At 44.1% G+C, this 25,000-nt stretch overlaps 1 protein-coding gene across 6 annotated transcripts in view; it reads right to left on the bottom strand.

Moving 5' to 3' along the window:
* Positions 1 to 25,000, bottom strand: part of LOC143023857 (solute carrier family 22 member 3-like) — a 62,698-nt gene that overhangs the window by 11,382 nt on the left and 26,316 nt on the right. For 4 of the 6 annotated variants that reach the window (XM_076182508.1, XM_076182502.1, XM_076182503.1 and 1 more), the window contains 3 exons: positions 20,066 to 20,235; positions 17,735 to 17,892; positions 17,049 to 17,233 (listed from right to left, as the gene is read on the bottom strand). In XM_076182508.1, the coding sequence (XP_076038623.1) occupies positions 17,049 to 17,233; positions 17,735 to 17,892; positions 20,066 to 20,235 (513 nt within the window). Of the gene's footprint in view, positions 1 to 3,872; positions 6,576 to 17,048; positions 17,234 to 17,734; positions 17,893 to 20,065; positions 20,236 to 25,000 lie in introns of those variants that run through there. The other 2 variants (XM_076182506.1, XM_076182505.1) reach the window with 2 other exon arrangements.

Here is a 25,000-nt window from a genome sequence, read left to right as displayed (position 1 = left end):
TCACCCCGCTCATTGAGAAATCTGCGCCTCCAGACTGTGTTGGAGGTGCCACTGCGTGCGTGCTAATGCCCTAGTTCTAAGTTGGAGCTGGCTCTTGCTGGGAGGGACCTGGACATCGACACTGGCGCGCTTGCGGGCTGCGGCAGCTGCTGCGTCTGCAAGGTCGTTTCCATGCACACCGACGTTGATGACATTCCGTCCAGCACGGTGTAATTTGTGCAGGAGCGCAATGATATTGGTGAGAAGGTGGACATTATCTTCGGGCTCTGCCTGTTGCAAGCAGCTTATCAGGTTCAATGAGTCGGTGTGGATGACCACGGAATTGGAGTGGGATACAAGGGCATGTTCTAGGGCCCCCTGCATCACCACGGCCTCGGCTTGAAGAGAGGGCGCGGAGTCGCTGACTCTCCTGCCAAAGATGTATCCATCAGTGACAAAGGCAGCTCCGGACGTGTATGGGCTGGTTTGTTTTATAGAGCCATCTGTGAAATATACGGTATGACCAGGTCGCGTCAGTGCCCGGATGCCGTTGTTTGCCGAGACGCACGCTCTGTCTGAGTGGCATGCGCTCTTTTTCCCCGTGAGTGACATACATTTAAAGGTCACGGGAGCCGGTGCCCACGGCGGCGGGCATTTGAATTCCGGGTGGGATTTTGGTATGCTCTTCTCGAGGAGAGGTTGCCGCAGTTGGAAGGAATCCAGGAGCTTGGCCGCGTGTGACAGCCAAGTGTTGGGGCGTTGCAGTGTGTCTGTGCGTGCAAGTGAGGTGTAGATCAAGATCTAGATATACCAGGTCTAACCACTTCCGACCGAATTTCGAGAGAGTTGGCGCAGCGGGCCCGTGACATCACCTGGCTGCTCAAAGTGGGCTTCCTACGTCCCGTTGCTGTTAGTTGTAGCTGGCTCGTCGTACGGGGAGTGTCGCTGCCTCCGCTCGCACCGCTCCACGCAATTAGTTATATTCTAACAATGAAGATCTATATATACCGGTATATATAGATCTTGACAATATGGCTTATTGTACCATAAAGGATTGTGGCTCAAACCAAAGAGGAATTAAGCCAAATGTTAATTTTCATCGTTTCCCTGCAAATACACGCACATGTGAACGTGTACACATATAAGCACACACGACGATATCTCCCCGTAAAATACAAGTGTATAAAACACACACACACACACACACATATATATATATGTGAACGTGTACACATATAAGTACACACGACGATATCTCCCCCTTTCCGTAAAATAAAATTATACAAATACCATCAACTCTATCAAATTTCTCGGTGGCGTAATCGGTTGAGAGTCAGGCCTGCAAAGTCAAGGTGTCGGCGATAATTGGTTCGAAACCAGTCCAAGTTTTTTTTTTCAGTCTCGCTGCGCTTCGAGTCGTTACTCCAACTCTCGTGGGCGGGGAGATGGAGATATGTGTGCCTGTAAGTTCATAGATCGGACATACGAGCTCTGAGCTCTCTTCCGGGAGGGAGATAGCTGTCGATCACGAGTCCAGTACGTGATCCAAAAGACCAAGATGAATCACACACACATGTGAACATGTGCACATGTGCACATATAAGCACACACGACGATATATCCCCTTCCAATAAAATACACGCACACACACACACACACACACACACACACACACACACACACACACACACACACACACACACACACACACACACACACACACACACACACACACACACACACACACACACACACACACACACACACATATGTGAACGTGTACACATATAAGTACACACGATGATATCTCCCATTCCCGTAAAATAAAACTATATAAATACACACACACACAAATAAAAAATTTAATAATTCGGTGGCGCAATTGGCTGAGAGTCTGACATACAATGGTAAGATATTGGCGGTACCTGGTTCGAATCCTATCCAGGATGATTTTTTTTTCAGTCTCGCTGTGTTTCGAGTCGTTACTCCAACTCTCGTGGGCGGGGAGTTGGAGATATGTTTGCGTGTAAGTTCATAGATCGGACATACGAGCTCGAGCTCTCTTCCGGGAGGGAAATAGCTGTCGATCACGAGTCCAATACGTGATCCAAAAGACCAAGATGAATCACACACACATGTGAACATGTACACATATAAGCACACACGACGATATATCCCCTTTTCATAAAACACACACACACACACATACACACACACACACACACACACACACACACACACACACACACACACACACACACACACACACACACACACACACACACACACACACACACACACACACACACACACACACAATATAATTTAATAAGAACAATCAAAGTTGCATTTACATACCTGGATGAAGAAATGGTGAAGAAAATTCTAATCACCCTGATAAGACCAAGATTGGAATATGCAGCAACGATATGGTCACCAAGTGCAAAAAAATGTATAAAAAAACTTGAAAGAATACAAAGAGCAATTAGAAAATTGGCACCAACACTCTCAAAACTATCATATGAAGAGAGACTAGAAAAACTTGAACTACAGACACTAGAGCAAAGAAGAGAGAGAGGAGATTTGATAGCTATTTACAGAATCATGAAAGGCATAGAAATTACTGATAGAGAGAATCTGATAAAATGGGATGACAGAAATACAAGAGGACATGGAAAGAAAATAAAAAAAGACAGCTATAGAAGAGACCTGAAAAAGAACAGCTTTCCTCACAGAGTAATAGACAGTTGGAACAAGTTAGATGAGAAAGTGGTGTGTGCAAAAACAATACATGAATTTAAAAATAGTTTAGATAAAATGAGATACGAAAACGGGACACCACGAGCATAGCTCCCCTTCCCGTAAAATACAACTAGGTAAATACACACACACACTGATATAATAATTCCAGTCTTCCTTAGCGTTTCACAGTTTTCTTCGGTGTTTCACAAAGAGAAAACGGAAACATCCAAATGACGTCAGAAGCTGCGCAGAACTGCTCAAGCGGTCAGACCTGGTATATTTAGATCTTGGTGTAGATAGCCCGACTTAGACCTGTCTCGTCGCGGGGATGGAGTGCGCGGGCAACAAAGTCCGCCCCGAATATTCTGATCCTGAGTTGGAGAGGAGGAAGCGAGGCTTCTCCCTGGAGGTTGAGAATTATATACCACCGCTGTGCTCCCAGGATGACTAGCCGCTTCATTCTGGCATGTATCAAGCCTCTGGAGTTTATCCACGTCCATAGTAAGGAGAGCCGGGGCTGCGTAGTCGGCGATAGAACGCACCGCTTGTAGGTAGTACGTGCGTAGGACTTGATGTGTGGCACCAAGTGCTCTTCCGCATATGACCCTCATCACTGTGATTCTGGCTTATATACAAAGGGAAGGAGTGGGAGGAGAAGTAGGTGGGAGTAGGGTGGAAGGGTGAAAGAGAAGGAGTGGGGTGGGGGTGTAGAGGAAGGAGAAGGGTAGAGAAAGGAAGAGGAGGAGTAGGGTAGGAAGGGGAGGGAAGAGTGGGAGTAGAGTGGGATGGAGGAGGGAGGAAGAGTGTATGTAGGGTGGGAGGGGGTAGGAGGAGGGTGGGAGGGAGGAGATGGCGTAGAATGGGAGGGGTGCAAGGAGGAGGAGTGGGGTGTGGGAAGAGTAAGGGGAGTAGGAGTAGAAGTAGAGTGGGAGTGGGGAGGAGGAGTGGGGGTAGAGCGGGAGGGAGAAAGAAGAATAGGAGCAGGACGGGAGGGCGTGGAGAAAGAGTAGAGAGGGAGGGGAAGGAGAGTGCGAGGAGGAGGGGGAGTAGGGTGGAAGGGGGAGGAGGAAGAGGGGTGGGGTGGGAGGGAGAAGGAAGAGGAGAAGGATGGGTTTGTGGGAGTGGGGAGGAGTAGGAGTGGGAGTAGGGTGAAAGTGGGACGAGGAAGAGAATAAGGGTGGGAGGGGTGGGTGGGGTGGATGTGGGAAGGGGCGCCATAGAGGTTAGAGGTGGGGTAGGTGTGGGGACGGGGCTGCCATAGAGGTGGGGGGAACCCCCTTCTACCCCTCCTGCTCGTTTTCCATCGTTGCATCCTTCTCGATGCTGTATGGAGATAACAGTAATGGGTACCGGCCCTCTGAAGTCGGATAGCTGGCTCCTGACGATGGGCTGGTGGAAGGGTTGGGGATGGTGGTGTTGGTGGTGCCGTTTTCCACAGGCGTGACCTTGACCCTCGAGCTTGAGGTTTCTCTCACCGCAGACCGTGATGGGGAGGGGGTTTGGGTGGGGGCGGTAACTCGGATCTATTGGTCGTATGAGTCATGTACATCCTTCAGCATAAATGCTTTTGTGGTAGTCAATCACTCCTATACACTTCATCATGGCCATAGCCGTGGTGGTCATAAACTCCTCATAGCCTTCGTTTGTCATGGCAGGTTGGGGGCCTTGGAAGGGGGCTGGGGACAGGAGCACTCGTCTTCCGTTCTTGCACTGCTTTCACCGAGGTGTGTGGGGGGGAAGGGGGTTGGCAACGGCGGATATTCCTTCACTAACATTAGAGGCGATGGGGGAGGGGTTGGGGTAGTGGGCTTGTATGCCTCCACTGACATAAGACGCTGCGGGGGCGGGGGGTGGTGGTTTGTGATAGACGATCCCATGCTGGTACATTCAATGGTTGCTTGTGAGGGGTGGCATTTGCCAGGATTCTCTTCCTGGATCTGTAGTTGGTACTCCATGGCTTGTGTTCTTCCTTGCGACTGGGTCACTTTGGAATGACATCCCTCCCTTTCTTGGGCATTCCTTTGATTGATGGGAGGCGCTGCAGACAGCGCAATCGGTGGTGTCCAAACTATTGGCATTTGAACGAGGGGGTAGAATGAATATGGAGAGGAGGGGGAGTCACATGCGCCGAGGTGGGCGACCTCTTTGGTGCCTGCGAGGGGATTGGGGGAATGGGGGAGGGTGGTTACATGCGCTGAGGCGTGCTCGGATGTCGCAGGACCGGAGTGGGGTTGGGGGTGGGGTTCGGGTGGTATCTGGGCGCTCTCTGCTATGGTTGCACATTTCACGTGGGGTTAGGAGGTGGTTGGTTGGCCGATGACTCTAGTGCCTTGACATCTTTGGACGGGAGGGAACATTGTTCCACTGTATTCTTTGAGTAAGGGATGGAATTCTTTGCCTGTCGGGAGGGCTGCGTCCTATTTTGTTGGCTCCCGTGAGGTCTACCCCCGGCGGCTATGATTGAGCGTAGTACTTCAAGGTACCAGCACAAATGCAGCCATTGTATCACGACAAGAATGAAATGGTGGGTGTGGTGGTCTCGGATGGTGGTGGGGGCACAGGGGGTGACCGCGGCAAAACAATTGGGTACTGTTATAGGTGAGAGTGGACACGCTGACCCTAGCCTCACACATGGCATCAACGTCACCGTGACGAAACACGGTAAACAGTGGGCGTCACGGGGCGTGGCACACACACGCACACATTTGCGCTGACACTTGAGGACAAGAGTCGCTTACAACTCCACGTCTTGAGAGCCCCTCGCACCTCAGGTAGTCACAGGTCACCAAAAAATCAAATTCAATACACTGTATTTTCCTCGGGTCGAATTGATGCCGCGACCCTAGCGCACACTAAGGTCAGTAAGTCGTTAGAGTGACACACACAGTGATGATACCTTCTTCAGAATCGTTGATGCTCAACGTGCACTTTAGGGCGCACACACATGCACACGCACATACACATGACTCAGTGGCGCGGTTGGTAGAATCCCCGACTGTCACTGGGGCGGTCCGGGTTCGAATCCTGTCCAGGGCTGAATTAATTTCAGTATCGCTGCGCTTCGAGTCGTTACTCCAACTCTCGTGGGCGGGGAGTTGGGGGTGTGTGCGTGTAAGGTCACACCATTGCCCATCGATCGGTCACATGAGCTTTGAGTTTTCTTTCGGGAGGGAAATAGCTGTTGATCACGAGTCCAGCACGTGATCCAAAGACCAAAGACCAAAGACACGCGGGCGGTCACTCTTTAGGCCTGTTGGCATTCCCGGTACCTTTCTTAGCATTTTGTTGATTTACCTCGGCATTTTTCACGTTCACTTTCACATGAGGCCTAGATGGAACAGTCCCTTATCATAGTATATCGGTTTTATATACCTCCGACACTCCCCACACCGCAATACAGGAGAGCTTGTTAAATGTTGTCACTAAATGTTTTATGTTCGATCAGGTAAGGCCATTTGTTAATGAAATAAACGAAATGTTCAGGAACGAGGAATATCACCATTGATGCTTCACAGTATTTCTTCTGTATGTGCTTTCAAATGTTGACACTCACTATTTTTCTTTAAAGTTGATCAGGGAGTATCGCTTGTTGAGTCCCTTGAACGAAATATTTTGGAACCAGGGACATCACTTATTAATCATCGTCATTTTTCTCTTTGGCATCACTCAACTCACCTACCTTAGGGCGTTTGTGATTTCTCTTTTTTCTTCGCATTCGTCCCAATGGTTTCGACATCTGTCTTTGTCTCAGGAAGTGCAGTCCCCCGTGTCTCTGGAAGGAGGAAGGTGAGGAATCCTGCGATGCAGGACAAAACCCCAAATATCGTGCGAGGTGCAGCTGGGTAGGCTTCCCCCTGAAAAGAACGACGACAAAAGAGTCAGTTTCCTTCGTCGTGTTTATTCCTTTTCTAGAGACTTATTGATAATGGGTGATTTCAATTTTACTGACATTGATTGGATGACCCTTGAACATGGCCATATAGGTAGATTTTCTCGGTGACAATTACTTAGTTTGTTACGGACGGACTGGTTATGTGAAGAGACGTTACGTATAACGGATAAGTGCTTAAGAACCAGCTCACTTCTAGAAGCCACTCTAGGACTGAATTACCTGGTCAGCGCCTAGATAATTCGTAAGACTAGAATTAAAGTAACAAAGAAGATTCCAGGAAAGGAATATCAAACTAGCGATAAAACTAGTAAACGAAATTATTAATAACATGGAAAATATTTACAGGCAATAATAAACACAAAAGAGAATGGGCAGTTGGGTCAATGGGACCGTTACACGAATACAAGAATATGAAAAGTATCGTTCAAATACGAAACACAAGATACGTATACAATATGGTACTAATTAAATACAAAGAGGTCAGGAACATATGTATCAAAATAAGTAATAAATACAAATACAAGTATGATGCAATACAAACGTATATAAGACAAGTAATGGAGGTAAAAAGGGATGATCACTTCACACGAATCGTCTCATGAGTCCAACCTGTGAGAGAGTCTTATCAAGAGAACAATATGCGAGAAATGACAAGGTGTGAGTGATTTCCACAGCTTATATACCATTGGACCGGAAGCGGGATACTTCCGGTGAAGGGTGCGGGCGAGCGCAAAGGAGGGGGGAGGGTAAGTTATCACACGTCAACATGGGTAGTTTTAAGACCCTCGACTCTCTTGAACAATCTACTTATTTAGTAACTGTCAAATCTGTGCGCTCCGAACTATTCAGGATTACTTTGCTTGTCTGTTTGTTCTACAAGAGTGCGCACATTTTTCCGCACGTAGGCAAGATTACATATAGTGGACGGGCGTTACTAATTACATAGACAAGAAATATGAACATAGTTATGTAATACAAAGGAACACAATTCTATAACATAATTACATACATGACGTAATATCTAATATTACGTTACAAGTTCAGCACGTAAAAGAACCCACAAGACATGGAAACTTACTCGATCTATTGATCACTAGCCGTGAAAGCATGATAGCCGATGTGGAGGTTGGTGGAACTATTGCAAATAGCGACCACAACTTAGTTAGATTCAAACTGCTAATTTTTTTTTTAGAATAGATACATGTGCATCAAAAAAACCCGATTTTAGTAAAGCTCAGTTTATAGGACTACGTCAGGAGCTTCAGCTTACAGATTGGGAGGCAATTTTAAGCGAAAGACCTGTAGATCAGATGTGGGAAATATTTCAAAATACGTTTACTAAGATGATTCATACTTCCATCCTGTTTAAGGACATACGCCCACCAAATCAGGCTCGCCCAAAATGGCTCGACAAAGAAACTGAAAAAAATATTGCTAAAAAGAGACAGGGTTATAAGAAATACAAGTGTTCAGGTGCACCTAACGACTATCAAAGTTATGTAATAATACAGAAAGATTTAAAAAAGACATCCAAAAAAACAAAAAAAAAACAAAAACGACAATACGAAATGAATGTTGCTGATAATTCCAAAGAATTCTACAGTTACATTAGAGATAAAAAGGTTATTAGGAATCACATTGGGCCACTATTATCTGCTGACGGTCAACTTGAGTATTCAAACGAAAGAATGTGTAATATTTTAAACAACTATTTTAGCTCAGTATTCGTAAATGAAACACCTCAAAGTGAAATCCAAACTGAAAACTGTGAAAAGTCCAGGGTAAACTTACTACGGTAAATATAACAAAAGAAAAAATTAAAAGGTGTATAGAGGAACTCAAAATTGATAAAACACCATGGTCTGACGGATGGCATCCAAGAATCTTAAAGGAAATGAAAAATGAGATTGTTGTTCCATTAGAAATTATTTTAAAAAAATCCATCATATCCGAAGATGTCCCAAGGGAATGGAAGCTAACTAACGTCACTCCAATATTCAAAAAACGTGACAAAAAGAAACCAAATAACTACAGGCCTATAAGCTTGACATCACTTGTAGGAAAAATGATGGAAACTATCATCAGAGATACTATCGAGCATCATTTAGAAAGTAACTGATAAATGATAGCCAGCATGGATTCAGACGAAAACGTTCTTGTGTGACCAATTTACTGGAATTCTACAACACAGTCATCTCGAGTTATGACAAAAGAAACAATATAGATTTGTTATATTTAGACTTTGCAAAAGGTTTTGATACGTCCCCTACGAAAGACTACTTACTAAATTAGCTTCACATGGAGTAAGCGGCAGCCTATCAAGCTGGACTAGAAATTGTTTGAATGATCGAAAACAGAGTTGTTTTGAATGGCAAAACTTCTAGATGGAAAAATGTTACGAGTGGAGTTCCTCAGGGTTCCGTTCTTGGGCCACTTCTATTCATAGTATATATATAAATGATATAGACCACGAACTAAAATCTATTGTCTCCAAATTTGCTGATGATACAAAATTGTGCGGAATGGCAAATGATCACTTAAATCAATTAGATATTCAAGAAGATTTAGATAAATTACAGCAATGGTCTGAAAAGTGGTTAATGAAATTTAACACAAGTAAATGCAAGGTTATGCGCATAGGCTGACTGATTCAAATTAATTAACCGAAACGCAGTTTTATTTAGTATAGTACTACTATTATCAAGTTCAGACACGATAATGTGGTGTTGTACAGAAAGCAGAAATGTGACTTAAATGTTAAGACCTCTATTCAGCCGATATTATTATTTTTTTTTTCAAAAAGGTGCCTCGATTTTTAGTTGAAGTGTCTGGAATCAGATAGAACAAAAGTCTACAAAGTCTATGTTGTAAAGTTAGAAGGGTTAACATGTTAACTTATCCTAAGTATGTTGATTTCTTTTACGACAGCCAAGGAGATCTAACCTAAAGCGTTAATCAGTTGAATTAGACTTTTGAGGGTATGGTAGAAATTATCAAGTTAAAAAAAAAGTTCCATAAAAGTGATCGACTGTCAGGTCATTTCGTGATTATGAAAATAATGTTATAATTGTATGTATAAATTTATGTGATTAAGGTAAATTAACATCATATATTAAATTTATATGCATAATCATAAGTAGTGTATATACAAACGTACTGAATGTAGAGACAGCGGGCGTGATTCATCTAGAGAAGGTGTGAGAGTGGAAGGAGTAGAAATACGTTTAAGACGAAATCAAGCAACGTCCCTAACGTATTTCTTTAGTGATGATATGCAGACGATAATGTATAAACGGCATCAAGGGCGCGCAAGGAGTAGTTAAGAAAGTAGTAAAGAAGGTAATAGAGAAGGTGGTAGAGAAATGGTGTAGAAGAGAGTAGATATGTAGTTCCTCGAGAGAGAGATTTTTCCATATATCGGCTCTTAGCCGATGGTGATTAATTCCCCAAATGTGACGGAAAGCACCGTTGTAGTGGTGGTACTCCATCCAACACCCACGCAGACCGAGACGGGGATGATGACGTCACGAACGCGAGTGGAAGCGCGCGCACTCATCAAGGCTCGCAATTGGCCCATAGCCAAAGGAAAGGCGGCCAATCAGAAGACTTTTCAGAAACAGGGACCTGACTGTGACCCGCTACCAGGGTTCAAAAGACGGCCTCTTGCCAATGGAGGGCAGAATCAACTCAACGCTCGTAGAGGTCGGACGTCTCTTCAAACCAGCTCTCTCAACAAACTCCCAGGAATCTTCGCCGGCCGGTGGTGGCGAGGAGATATATCTCCTTGCTGCTGCCGGTCTGGCATGGCCGACCTCTACGTTGACGTCGGCAGGCGGGTTTACACCAAGACAAATACACACATTTCCCAAGTCACGTAATTCTCTGTTTTCAGAGTAGTGCTTGGAAGAAAAGAGGCACATGCACACTTGCTCGCTGGCAAAGCAGAGGCCCAAACTGTCTCATTCAGAACCCTCAATCTGATCGCAGGCTGGTCGACGGAGAGACTTGGGACACCTCTCTGTCCAACCGGCCCGCAACCCAACGCTGGCCTCTTCGCTGACGCTGGTGAGCGAGTTTACACTTCTGACATTTACACACAATTCCCAATCGCGTAATTATCTGTTTTCAGAGTTGTGATTGGAAGGAAAGAGATCATACAACACCCGCCCGTCTGCCCCTTCCTCGCACCGTCACTGAATCAACTCTACAGGAACTCAAACCCAACCTGGGGAAAAGCAGGCAACTCAGGCCCCACCTGTGGCTCATCAGGAACGCGCTCGCCAGCGGTAGTGGCGAGGAGATATATCTCCTTTGCTGCTGCCGGTCTGGTTACGAACCGATCTCTCCGTTGACGTCGGCAGGAGGGTTCACACCGCCCGCCTGTCCCCCCTCGCACCGCCACTGGATCAACTCTACAGGAACTCAAACCCAACCCGGGGAAAAGCAGGCTACTCAGGCCCCACCTGTGGCTTATCAGGACCGCGCTCTACACGCGGGAAGTGAACTCTACTCACTTCCCGTAAGATACACACACACACCTCTCACGAACAGAGCCACAACACACGCGCAAATATCTACGCTTACTTTTTCTTCGACTAAAATTCGCTACCTTTCTAACTTTCTCTTATACTACATCTTCTCATTTCAGTTTACCTCCTACTAAAGATTTTTCCGTTTTTCCACCTTTCTCTACTACTACGCCTCCTACCATTTTCTAAACTTTCGTTGGTGATCCTAATCCTAACCTCGGCGTCAGCACCTCCGTCCAAGCTCCCAGTCCATTTCTCCCGAGCCACGACCACCAATAAACCCCTAATCGCTCGCAAATCGCCCGGTGGCAAAAGCCCTCTTTTATACGCTACTATCTTTTCATTTTCTCACAGACATTCTTCCCCTCCCACAAAACCCGATCCCGCGCAAGCGAGTGGTCTCTCCTAGAGATTCAGAATTCAGAATTCAGAACAGCCTCCCCATCAGCAACAGCAAATACTCGTGTAGCTCCAAGACCTCTTTCTCGGATCGAGGATCTACAAGCTTCAAGACCTTCTGTTTCTCCTAACACCGGACTGAGGACCTCCAGACTTCAGGCTCGCCACATTCTCGCCTGATTCAACCAATAAAGAGAAAAGACACTGCTTTAATTTCATTCTTTGGTTGCCCTCCATACCAAAACACTACATATTGGTGACCCGGAGTGTGGCAACCAGGAAGATGGCAGTCTCAAAGCTCAAGCTTCCCAGCTTTTCCCATGATGTGGACAACTGGCTCATCCACGCTCAAGCATATTTGGACACTCAGCAGGGGGTGACCGATCAACAAGCCTTCGGAGCGTATATCGCCGCACTCCCGACGAAAGTTATCTCCCTCGTCCAGAGCGTCATTCTCGCACCACCAGAGGAAAACAAGTACGACGCCCTCAAAACGGCCTTGAGGAACCACTACGCCAGATCTGACGAAGAACTCTATAAGGAAATCCAGGAAACTCAACTCAGAGATGACCGGCCATCACCTCTTTTCAGGAGAATGGCGACTCTCAATGTTCGGGCGAAAGTGCACATTCCCGACGCACTCCTTCGATCAATACACCTCTCCAAAACACCGGTTGACCTGCAGTTAAATATGGACGCCCTGACTGTTGACAAGGACGACGACGCCTACTGCTCCACCGCTGACAGAATGCATCAGCGCTATAGGTCTCTGCAAGTGTCGACATACACCACACTCTCAGGAAGGAGCAACACTACAGTGAACAGCATGCGGTGGCATAAGTGATACCGATAGTGGGCCGCCGATAAACACAATACTCTCAGAAAAGAGCAACAGTGGAGTGAACACAGAGTGTAGTGATATTACACGTGCTAATCACCACTCCTCGACCAGCCAAACCTCAGTCAATAGTGCAGTGATCAGGATCGTTTATTCGCCGACCAGTACAGAGAACCAAAGTGTGCAGCAGCTACAGGAGGAAATGAACGAAATCAGGAAATTACCGATTTGGTTAACTGACATGCCACGAAGTGTCGTCTCATCTAGGAATAGTGGTACCTGCTGGTACCATACCCGCTTTGGTGAGAGAGCAGTCAGATGTACCGAGCCCTGCAGCTGGTCGGGAAACGCTAGACGTGGGGGACAGTAGGCAAAAATCCCCCGCCAACTACGCTTCCACCCTCCTTTTGGTGCGTGATGATCATTCCGGACTCTCCTTCCTGGTGGACACGGACTCAGCCGTCAGCATCATGTATCCTGCAGCAGCCCCGAGACAAGGGAAAGACATCCCATCATACGACCTGCTCGCAGCCAACGGCACACCCATTGACACATACGACATCCACCACGTTGTCCTGGATCTCCAGAATGTCAAGTTCCCCTGGACCTTTGTTGTTGCAGACGTCCAACAACCCATCTTAGACTATAAGTTTTTACAACACTACAAAATGGCAGTCAGCACCAAGGATAACTGCCAGTATCATGCAACAAGCCGCATATCGGGAACGATCACCAACGACACTTCTTCCAAGGTATCCTCCCTTCAGCCAGACGGCGAATACGCGCAAATCCTGCAAGATTTCCCTCAACTGACGTTTCCATACAAGGCCAACACTACGCGCCCCCACAACATAGTGCACCATATCCAAACAACTGGGCCGTCGGTCTACAGCAAGCCTCGACGCCTTTCCCCAGAGAAGTTGGCAGCAGCCAAGCAAGAATTTCAAGAACTTCTCTACCAGGATATCATCCGCCCCTCTGAGAGTGATTGGGCGTCGCCACTCCATGTGGTTCCCAAGACACCTCCATCACCCAACCAGTAGCGGGCCTTTGGTGACTATCGCCAACTCAACCGCATCACCAAGGCCGACCGCTACCCCATTCCACATTCCCAAAACTTCCACTTTAAGCTCCACGGGAAGCGGGTGTTCTCCAAAATCGACCTCGTCAGGGCATTCCACCAGATTCCTGTAGCACCAGAGGACGTTCAAAAAACAACCCTTGTCACTTCCTTCAGCCTTTTTGAGTGGAGAATGATGTCGTTTGGCCTCCGTAATGCAGCCAAAACTTTTCAGCGGTTTATGAATCACGCCTTCAGAGACTTCGTCACCGTCTACATCGATGATATACTTATGGCCTCTGACGATCACGACCAACACCGCCACCATCTCCGCCTCCTCTTCCGCCGACTGCAGGATTACGGCCTCAGGATACATCCATCAAAGTGCCTTCTAGGAGTACCATCACTCGACTTCCTTGGACACCGCATATCAACAGAGGGGCTCTCCCCCTCCCTCAAAAAGTCGACACCATTATCGACTTCCCGCAATCATCATCAATCAAAATGCTACGCCAATTCCTAGGGATTGTCAATTATCATAATCGATTCATCTCCAATGTAGCCGCCAAACTTGTACCTCTGAATGACCTCACCAAGAACCGTTCCCAACAATCGGTCGTACCTGTTAGGTGGTCTCCTGAATCAACTCAAGCATTCAGGCAGATTAAGGCTGAATTGACAAACGTCATCCGCCTGTCCTATCCGGTGGCTAGTACTCCAACCACCCTCACTACTGACGCCTCCTCTACAGCCATAGGTGCGGTACTCCAACAGAAAGTCAACGGACAGCTCCAGCCGATCGTTTTTTTTTCTCCAAACGGCTGGAATCTTCCCAAATGCGCTACAGTGCCTTTGATAGAGAGCTTCTGGCCATTGTCTCGGCCGTCAAGCACTTTCTCTGCCTTCTAGAAGGACGTCCATTCACCATCCTTACCGACCACAAGCCTCTCACCAACGCACTGGATAGGGTATCGGGACACCACTCACCGAGAGTCTCTCGGCAGCTGTCATTCTTCTCCCAATTCGATACTCACATTGAATATATCAAGGTAGAAGATAACCATGTAGCCGATGCCTTGTTCAGGATCACCTGTAGCGTCATCCTTGACCACCGACGCATAAATTACGCACTCATCGCAGCATCCCAGACTAACGACGAAGAACTCCATCGCCTCCGCCTGGACAACACTTTCTCTCTGCAGCTCCGACAGCTTTTCAATACTCTCACACCAGTGTGGCGCGACATATCTACAAGCAAACCCCGACCATTCATCCCGGACTGTCATCGCAAGGATGTCCTCTCAATGTTCCACGACCGCAGTCATCCTGGAATTCGGGCAACGCAACGTCTCCTCACGAATTGCGTCGTCTGGTCTGGCATCAGCAAAGACGTCAGGGAATGGACCCATATCTGCCTTACCTGCCAGCCATCAAAGGTGACGAGCCACGTACATGCTCCACTCCATCGCTTCTTGGCACCCACGAAACGCTTCCAGTCGGTCCATGTGGATATTGTGGACCCCCTACCTCCCTCGTGTGGCATGCGTTATCAACTCACTTGCATCGACAGGTACACCAGGTGGCCGGAAACAATTCCTCTCCCTGACATTTCAGGTTGGGTATCCAGATTCGGGGCCCCTCAAGCCATCATCACCGACAGAGGCGCCCAGTTTGAATCTGATCTCCGGTCCAGACTCCTCCAGTTCCTGGGCACTTACCGCAACCGGACAACAGGGTACCACCCACAGACCAACGGACTCGTGGAAAGGTTCCACCGCCAGCTGAAAGACTCACTCAAAGCACAGCAACACTCTTATGGTTGGGCCGATGCCCTTCCTCTTGTGGTCCTCTCCATCCGTAGTACGTTCAAGGTCGACAGCGACGTGTCTCCGTCCCTGCTAGTGTATGCAGAGGACCTTCGCCTTCCAGGGGAGATAGCCACCCCTGCTATCGGAGACCCCGACCAACACGCCCTCCTTCAACTACTTAAGGAGACCTTTGCCAACAACCGCCCCCCCCCACCACCACGGACGACACACACAAACCCAGTGTATGTTCCCCCATCCCTCGAGTCAGCAGATCATTTCTTCGTCAGGCGGGACTCCAGACGAGCCCCTCTCCAGCGCCCGCATGATGGACCCTACAGGGTCATCAATAGGTCGGCGAAGCACTTCCTCATTGACCGGAGTTCTAATCCAGACGGCATTTCCATCAACAGGCTCAAGTCAGCTCACCTCCCTCCATATTCCCCTCCAGCTTCTCATTCCAACCCTCCTTTCCACCTCCAATCCTTCTTACAACACATCCCTGCCACTATCCCACAACAAACCAGCCCACCCCCTCATACCACCACAATTGTTTCCCCTAATCCTCAACATATTTCTTCCCCTCCCGATTCACCTTCTCCACCTTTACCTAACTCACTTATCCGGCCATCTCCACAGACCACCACCATTATTCCACCCACCCATCAACACATTACCCCCTCCCCCCCCGACTCACTTCCGTTTTCACTTTTACCCCACTTATCTAACCGTCTATCTCCACAGCTCCATGCCCTGCCAGGACCCTCTCGTCAAAACTATGACCACTCCTACATCCAGCTTCCGCCTTTTTATCCATCATCCAGCCCATCCTCTCCAGAGATCTCGCTCGATGGCACAATCACTTGCTCCGGCCGCCTGGTCAGAAGGTCTGCCCGCTACTCCCACTCCGCTCTGGCGACTCCTTACCCTCCGTGCTCCTGGCTTCCAAAGGCTGGGGGGTCGGGTGTAGTGGCTGTACTCGATCCAACACCGACCGCATCCGAGACAACCATCTCCCACGCATACCGAGACGGGGATGACGTCACGAACGCGAGTGGAAGCGCGCGCACTCACCAGGGCTCGCAATTGGCCCATAGCCAAAGGAAAGGCGGCCAATCAGAAGACTTTTAAAAAACCGGGACCTGACTGTGACCCGCTGCCAGGGTTCAAAAGACGGCCTATTGCCAATGGAGGGCAGAACAACCTCACCACCAGCAACAGCAAAAAACTCGTGTTGCTCCAAGACCTCTCTCCTAGCATCGGATCGAGGATCTACAAGCTCCAAGACCTTCTGTTTCTCCTAACACCGGATTGAGGACCTCCAAATTTCAGGCTCACCACATTCTCGCCTGATTCAACCAATAAAGAGAAAAGACACTGCTTTGATTTCGTTCCTTGGTTGCCCTCCATACCAGAACACTACACTGTCACCATCAAATATTGACAGTACAAAAATAGAACATCTTCAGTAATCAGTTAAGTCAATCATTAAGTGAAATGTTAGCCTTTCCCCTTCTCACTTGTTTGTATATGTTGGTTAACACCTAAGTGTTACATTTAGATATATGGATAAGTAAAATTCTATGATAAAAATTTTGGAAATGAAAAATGTTCAGTATATTTCTCCTCCCTCTATTTTTATTTATTTTTGTCATGGACATCCTCGTAAATTTAGAGAAACATTACGAAGGTAATTGAGCCTTAAGAGAATGTCGTGATATTGACCTTCTTCACAATGTCGGTCAACCAGAACAAAACATCGGCCATTGAAGAGAAATAGAAAATGAAATATTGTTCGACTTACTAATATGTCGTTAATGTAGGGGGACGATACTCCGCCGAAGCGGGCCACAGTGCTGCTGATGCCCACGGCCAGAGTTCGAGTTTTTGTAGTGTTGATTTCGGCGGTCAAGAGGTACACCAGGAGGAATGCACTGCTTATTCCGAGTTTTCCCAAGAGAGCTAATGTTGTCTTCCATAGTATGGAGCCTGGAACAACAAATACAAAAACAACAAAGAAGTATACAGTCTACTACTTTTACAAACAAACTCTCTCTTGGATTTGTTTGTGTGTTTTAGATCTTAAATCCTCACTGATTTGTGTGAGCTTCTTTTTTATTTGTTAACAAAATTACTTATATACAATATACAGTAATTAGGTATTTACAGCTCAGTTGGTGGATCTATATATAATTTTTTTAGTGTAAGTTCTGGCAATTCATAAATGTTGATTGCTAGACGTTGACGGCAGACTTGATGTCTGTGGACTTTTGTTACATGTATAAAGTACAAGAGATTAATTTCATAATTTCTGATAGGAGGCATGCATATATGTTTCAAGTTCAATGTCCATAACTATCATATATATTAAGAGAGATTTAGAATTAGAAAATATGCCATTGGAGGACAAAAACACTGGTAGAAACACCCATAGGCTTTGTTAGCATAGTACAAAACACATCTGGGACAACTCCAAAGTTCTACCGTTACCTTCCACGCCTAAGGAGCCGAGCAGACACGCTACACACAAGAGCAAAGAACTAGCCATACAGAGTCGGCGGCCAAAGAAGTGAGTCAAAGGCCACAAGATGAAACAAACAGGCAATTCCATCAAACCTCCAAAAAACATGTACCAGTATTCATTTGAACTGTAAAAAGAAATGGAGTTCAATATTCGTGTTCAGAGCTCGTTTTAAAGTTTAATTAGATTAGTCGAGTCTTTCTCACTGTTCTGTACGTATATGAGGCGACCAAATACTAACCAAGTGATGAAATACGATTGGAATATTCAAAGTAAAACGTGTTAGGTTATTTGCTCATATAGGTAGGCATTTAAGTGTAGACTAATGTGTACATGTGTTTGCTTGTATATATATATATATATATATATATATATATATATATATATATATATATACATATATATATACATATATATATATATATATATTAGCCAAATTACCCGCGCGTTGCTGCGAGTTCGTGAATAATCCCTAACCTAACCATACCCCACCTAACTTTAACCCTTAACCCTAACCAAAATTATTTTTTAATGAAATATAGTTATCTAAGTACCTCCAAAACCCTAGGAGTTGGTGAACAAACAAACAAACAAACAAGCAGACAGACGGAAATTAAATATATTCGGCCGTAAGAAAAGAATTGAACCAACCTTTCATTATCTTTGAACTCAAGTATATTACCGCCCGCGAGTAGGTGAAATGGAAATAACCAATAATTGGTAAAATTATTGGAAATAACCAATAATTGGAAATAACCAATAATTGGTAAAATTATACAATCATTTTACATTTACATGTTTTCTCCTTACAAAGGCCATCATATTTTGTGGCAACATTAATTTCACAAATATAAATAATATTTATGAACACATACAATGGTTTGTTTAATCATAGTAATTTTTGTTACAAAATGCCAATCGTGGTAAGGGGACACTACAGTAGTGGCGTGTTACCCCACCATACCCCTTTAACCCTTAACCCTAGCCAAAATAATATTTTTTTGGAAATGAAATATAGTTATCCAAGTACCTGGAGTGATAGGGTATCAGAATATATATATAGTTAGGGGGTTCAATCTCCAAAACCCTTGGAGGAGTTCGTGAACAAGCAAACAGAGAGACATACAGACAAGCTACTACTTTATCATATATATATATATATATAAATATATATATATATATATATATATTTATATACATATGTATATATATATATACATATATATATATACATACAAATACATATATATATATATATACATATATATATATATATATATATGTATGTGTGTGTGTGTGTGTGTGTGTGTGTGTGTGTGTGTGTGTGTGTGTGTGTGTGTGTGTGTGTGTGTGTGTGTGTGTGTGTGCGTGTGTGTGTGTGTGTAGGTGTCATTGAAACGCCGGTAAACTATAGTCCATAACAATAACAGTCCCTCCTTCCCTTCCTTCCTTCCATCCTTACTCCCTCCTTCTCTCCCTTCCTTTCTCTTTCTATCTCTCTCTGTTTGTGTATAATTCACTATGGTCTTGGATCACGTGTTGGACTCATGATTGACGGCTACCACCCTCCCGGAAGAGAGCTCAGAGCTCATATATGACCGATCTATGGATAATGCTGTGACCTCATACGCACACACACACCCAACTGCCCGCCCACGAGAGCTGGAGTAACGACTCACAGCACAGCGATACTGAAATTATTTAAGCTCTGGGCGGGATTCGAACTCGGACCGCCGTAGTGACTTTCCCGATCGCTACCACTGCGCCATCGAGTGTGTGTGTGTGTGTGTGTGTGTGTGTGTGTGTGCGTGTGTGTGATTCACCATGGTCTTGGATTACGTGTTGGACTCGTGATCGACAGTTATTTCCCTCCCGGAAGAGAGCTCAGAGCTCATATATGACCGATCTATGGATAATGCTGTGACCTTACACGCACACACACACACACACACAACTCCCCGCCCACAAGAGTTGGAATAACGACTTGCAGAGCAGATATTTTGAAATTATTTCACCCTGGATGGGATTCGAACCCGGACCGCCGTAGTGGCGGCCGCGAACGCTACCACTGCGCCGTCAAGTCGTGACCTCACCTGTTCCGCACATACACGCGTGTTGTTATGTGTCCATATGTATGTACATCCTGTTCAGGTACGAGATGACAGTTTAAGGGTTTTGTGACGTCATGTCGATTCTTGGTGGTCAGCAAGTGAACGTAGACAGACTGAGTAATCATCCTTTATATCCACGTGGTATTTCATAAAATAACAAACTGGTATCCAAAGAAGTGTATACATTACCCTAAATTAATACTGATGAGAGTTACTCCGTAGTAGACGAAGGTGATGGTAAACCAGGAAAAGAACAAAATAAGAGTTCTTACAATTTTGATTTTAGTTTCGAAGAGCTGTCTCAGTTGGTCCAGAAAGAGCCTTACGGGCCTCCCTCCTTGATTGTTTTCCTCCGTGTCCTGCAATGATAAGGCAGGACATTAGTTTTTCATTGTATGTCAAACCATGAAAAAGTGTTTTTACTCTTCTTGGTTGCCTCAGAACGTCAAGGCACACTTCCAGAAGGATCAACAAGACTGCTAGAGCTCCTCTCTATAGTGTATGCAGTGACCACTACGCTACGCTGACGACACCAACACATGATAGTGGGAACAACAGGTGACACATGTCCAATTTGCCAAGTTGACTGCACATAACCGTACACACACACACACACACACACTTTCAACGAACGGACGGCTTGAAGAACGTTCTGAAGAAAAGTGAAGATTGTGGATCCCAACGCAAAGAGAAGTGCCTTTTTGTATTTGCAGGGTGGGGGGAAATTGCTCGTGGGGTAGTGGGAAAGTAAGGAAAGAGGAGAGGGGGAGGGATTGCTGGGGAAATGGAAGGTAATGAGGAGGTGGAGGAAATGGCCCTGACGGGCCGCCGAAAGGTAGACAAACGACCCCAAGACGAGTTGGATGATGACGACATGTCTAATAGGAATGTGAAGATTAGAGGTATAGATAGGAGCAATATAGCAGAAAGTGATGAGAATATTTTCAAGGGATTTAAAGAGGGTGGGGGGGACACAACCCCCCCCCCCCGACTGACAAGACTAGAGAAGAAGGTTGATAAGGTGATCGAGGACTTGGAGAGTAGGTTAGGTCATATGAACACCATTTTACAAAGGGTTGAAAGATTGGAAGAACTGGAAAAGGCGAATAAAAACTTAACTGATGAAATAGAAGACCTAAAAAGACAGTTAAGAGAGGTAAAGGTGGAGAATGAGGAATTGAAGAAGAATAGTAAAGAAAACAGAGAAACGATAGCTAAAGAAAGTAAAAATTGGAAGAAAACCCAAGAAGGAAATAAGGTTTCATTCACTGACATAGTCAAACAGCAATTGAAAGAACATACTGAAGACTCAGTTATTAAAGTGATGAGACAAAAGGAGAATATAGTAAGGGATTTAGCAGACAAGAAGAAATGTATAATTATATTAGGAATGGAAGAGAAACACAACACAGATAGAACCACAAGAATAAAAGAGGAAAATGAAAAAGTAAGCCAATTACTAGAATCAGTTCAGGAAGATGAACCAGAAATTATGAAACAAATCGAAGAGAAATTTAGACTCGGAAAGTATAGCACAGACAAGACCAGACCAATTAAGATTAAATTCAAGTCACAAACAACGGCAGAGAATATCTTATCCAAAACAGGGAAACTAGCAACAAGTGAACAATACAAAAAGATATGGATAAAAAGAGAAATGAATAAAGAGGAAAGAGAGGAAGAAAAGCAGAAAAGACTGGAAGCTAAGGCAAAAAACGAGAACAGAACGGAGTCAGAGAAAGAGAGATTCTATTGGAGAGTAGTGAACATGAAACTAAGGAAGTTCGACATACAAAAGAAAAACATAAGGGAAACAGAGAACACAATGGAAGTGGCAGAAAACTAAGAGTGTCTTACACAAATATAGATGGATTAATAACAGGATTGAATGAGCTGAATGATTATTTGAAAGAAAAAGAACCGGACATAATGGGAATTGTAGAAACAAAATTAAAAGGCCCACTACCACCCAACAGTGTAGGACATGATGCATACAATTATTGGAGTAGAAACAGAGAGAAAAAGCAAGGGGGTGGAGTTATGTTTCTGACTAAGAAGGATATAAACGTGAAAGGTGTCATATATGGAAAGAATACAGTAGAGATGATTATGATAGAAGTGGAAGACAGAGATAAGAAGAGCAGAAAATTTGTGATCAATTATGTGCCTCCGAAAACAGCCTCATGGGAGGAGAGTGAATATAAAAGTATGTTAGAGGACACAAAGATAGCATTAACTAAAATAATGGAAGACGGAGGAAGAATAGTTATGATGGGCGACTTTAATTGCAAAGAAATCTGCTGGGAAGAAATGACAGTAAAGAGTGGTGATGACTCATGGGGAAATGCTCTACTTGAGATGATTACTGACCATTCAATGACACAATGGATACAAGAGAACACTAGGTATAGAAATGAAGAAGAACCATCGAGGCTAGACTTAATAATTACATCTGAACCTAGAATAGTGGACAAGATTGAATATAAAACACCAATAGGTAAAAGTGACCACATATTGATTGAACTGGAACTTAATGAAGAAAAATATATGAAAAGAAATGAACAATATAGAAAAGGAAGAATGATGTATGAAAAAACAAACTTTGATAAAATAAGAGAATTCTTCCAACAAGAAAACTGGGAAGAAATATACAAAGAAGAAACATCAGTGGAAGAGAAATGGAATATTTTGACAAAAATTTACAAAAAAGGAGTGGAAAAGTATGTCCCAAGACAAAAACAAGAAAAAGAATATGTAAAATGCTGGTACAACAAAAGTTGTAGGGAGTTAAAAGACAAAAGAGACAAAGCCTGGACTAGATGGAAAAAAGACAGAAGACCTGAAAAATGGAAAATATATACTGGTTATAGAAATGAATATGTACAAAAGTGCAGAGAGGAAAAAAGAAAATATGAAAAAGATGTTATAGAAAAGTGTAAAGATCAACCAAAACTATTCTACAGATTTGTAAACAATAAACTGAAAAACAAACAAGACTTGGAGAAATTAAGACAAGGAGGAGTTGAATACACCGAGGAAATGGAAATGGCAGAAATTATGAACAAACATTTTAAATCAGTGTTTACAAGGGAAAATATACAACCTGAAGAGATTGAGTGGAAAGAAAAAGTCCCCCCTATGGAAGAAATAGAAGTATCAAAGAATGAAATATTGACACACTTGGGTAATTTTGATGTCAGAAAATCGCATGGGCCAGATGAAATAGCAAACTGGATTCTGAAAGAATGCAGGAATGAACTGGCAGACAAAATACATAGCATAATAAGCAGTTCCTTAAAAGAAGGAAAAGTTCCAGAAGATTGGAAAAAAAGCAAATATAGTACCTATATATAAAGGAGGAAATAAAGAAGAACCTACCAACTATAGACCAGTCTCTCTAACAAGTACAATAGCAAAAATTCGTGAAAGAATTATCAAATGTAGATGGGTAAAATACTTGGAAAAAAACAACGTACTAAATCCAAGGCAATTTGGATTCAGACAAGGACGATCATGCGTCACCAATTTAATATGTTTCTATTCAAGGCTAATAGATATAATACAAGAAAGAGATGGATGGGCTGATTGTGCATTTCTAGACCTAAAAAAAGCTTTTGACAAAGTACCACATAAGAAGTTGCTTAAGAAATTAGAATATGAAGGAGGAATACAAGGTAAATTGCTAAATTGGATGGAAGACTTTTTGCAAGAAAGAAAAATGAGAGTAGTGATAAGAGATCAGCACTCAAAATGGAATGAAGTAATAAGCGGTGTCCCGCAGGGAACAGTTCTGGCCCCAATAATGTTTGCTATATATATTAATGATATGGATGAAGGAATTGAAAGCTATATGAGCTTCTTTGCAGATGATGCAAAACTACTGAAAAGAGTGAAAACTGAAGAAGATTGTGAATCACTACAGAGAGATCTAAATAAAGTACAAGAATGGAGTAGGAAGTGGGAGATGGAGTTCAATACAAAAAAGTGTAGTATAATGGAATTTGGAAAAAGCAAAAACAGAATAACAGGATCATATAATTTGGGAGAAGAAGGAATAAAAAAAGTAGAAAATGAGAAGGACCTGGGAGTCATTGTTATGAATAATATGTCACCTGAGAAACATATAAATAAGATTTTTGGAGAAACTTATAATTTAATAAGAACAATCAAAGTGGCATTTACATACCTGGATGAAGAAATGGTGAGGAAAATCCTAATCACCCTGATAAGACCAAGATTGGAATATGCAGCAACGATATGGTCACCAAGTGCAAAAAAATGTATAAAAAAACTTGAAAGAATACAAAGAGCAATCACAAAACTGGCACCAACACTCTCAAAACTATCATATGAAGAGAGACTACAAAAACTTAAACTACAGACACTAGAGCAAAGAAGAGAGAGAGGAGATTTGATAGCTATTTACAGAATCATGAAAGGCATAGAAATTACTGATAGAGAGAATCTGATAAAATGGGATGACAGAAATACAAGAGGACACGGAAAGAAACTAAAAAAAGACAGCTATAGAAGAGATTTGAAAAAGAACAGCTTTCCTCACAGAGTAATAGACAGTTGGAACAAGTTAGATGAGAAAGTGGTGTGTGCAAAAACAATACATGAATTTAAAAATAGTTTAGATAAAATGAGATATGAAGACGGGACCTCACGAGCATAGCTCCCCTTCCCGTAAAATACAACTAGGTAAATACAACTAGGTAAATACACACACACACACACACACACACACACACACACACACACACACACACACACACACACACACACACACACACACACACACACACACACACACACACACACACACACACACACACACACACACACACACACACACACACACACACACACACACACACACACACACACACACACACACACACACACACACACACACACACACACACACACACAAATATATATATATATATATATATATATATATATATATATATATATATATTCAACAAAAATCCACTGTGTTGGATAAGAAAAAATGAAATAAATGAATTCCATATATTTCGATCACGGACTGTGATCCTCTTCAGTGGAATACAGAAAGGTAGAGCAAAAGGCATAAAGAAAGTGTTCCCCTAAGACCCA

Source organism: Oratosquilla oratoria, unplaced genomic scaffold (genome assembly GCF_046742065.1).
Source record: "Oratosquilla oratoria isolate Oo_2021 unplaced genomic scaffold, ASM4674206v1 SCAFFOLD67, whole genome shotgun sequence".
NCBI lineage: Eukaryota > Metazoa > Arthropoda > Malacostraca > Stomatopoda > Squillidae > Oratosquilla > Oratosquilla oratoria.
Note: the sequence above shows the minus strand (reverse complement) of the source record. Positions and strands in the feature narration are given on the sequence as shown.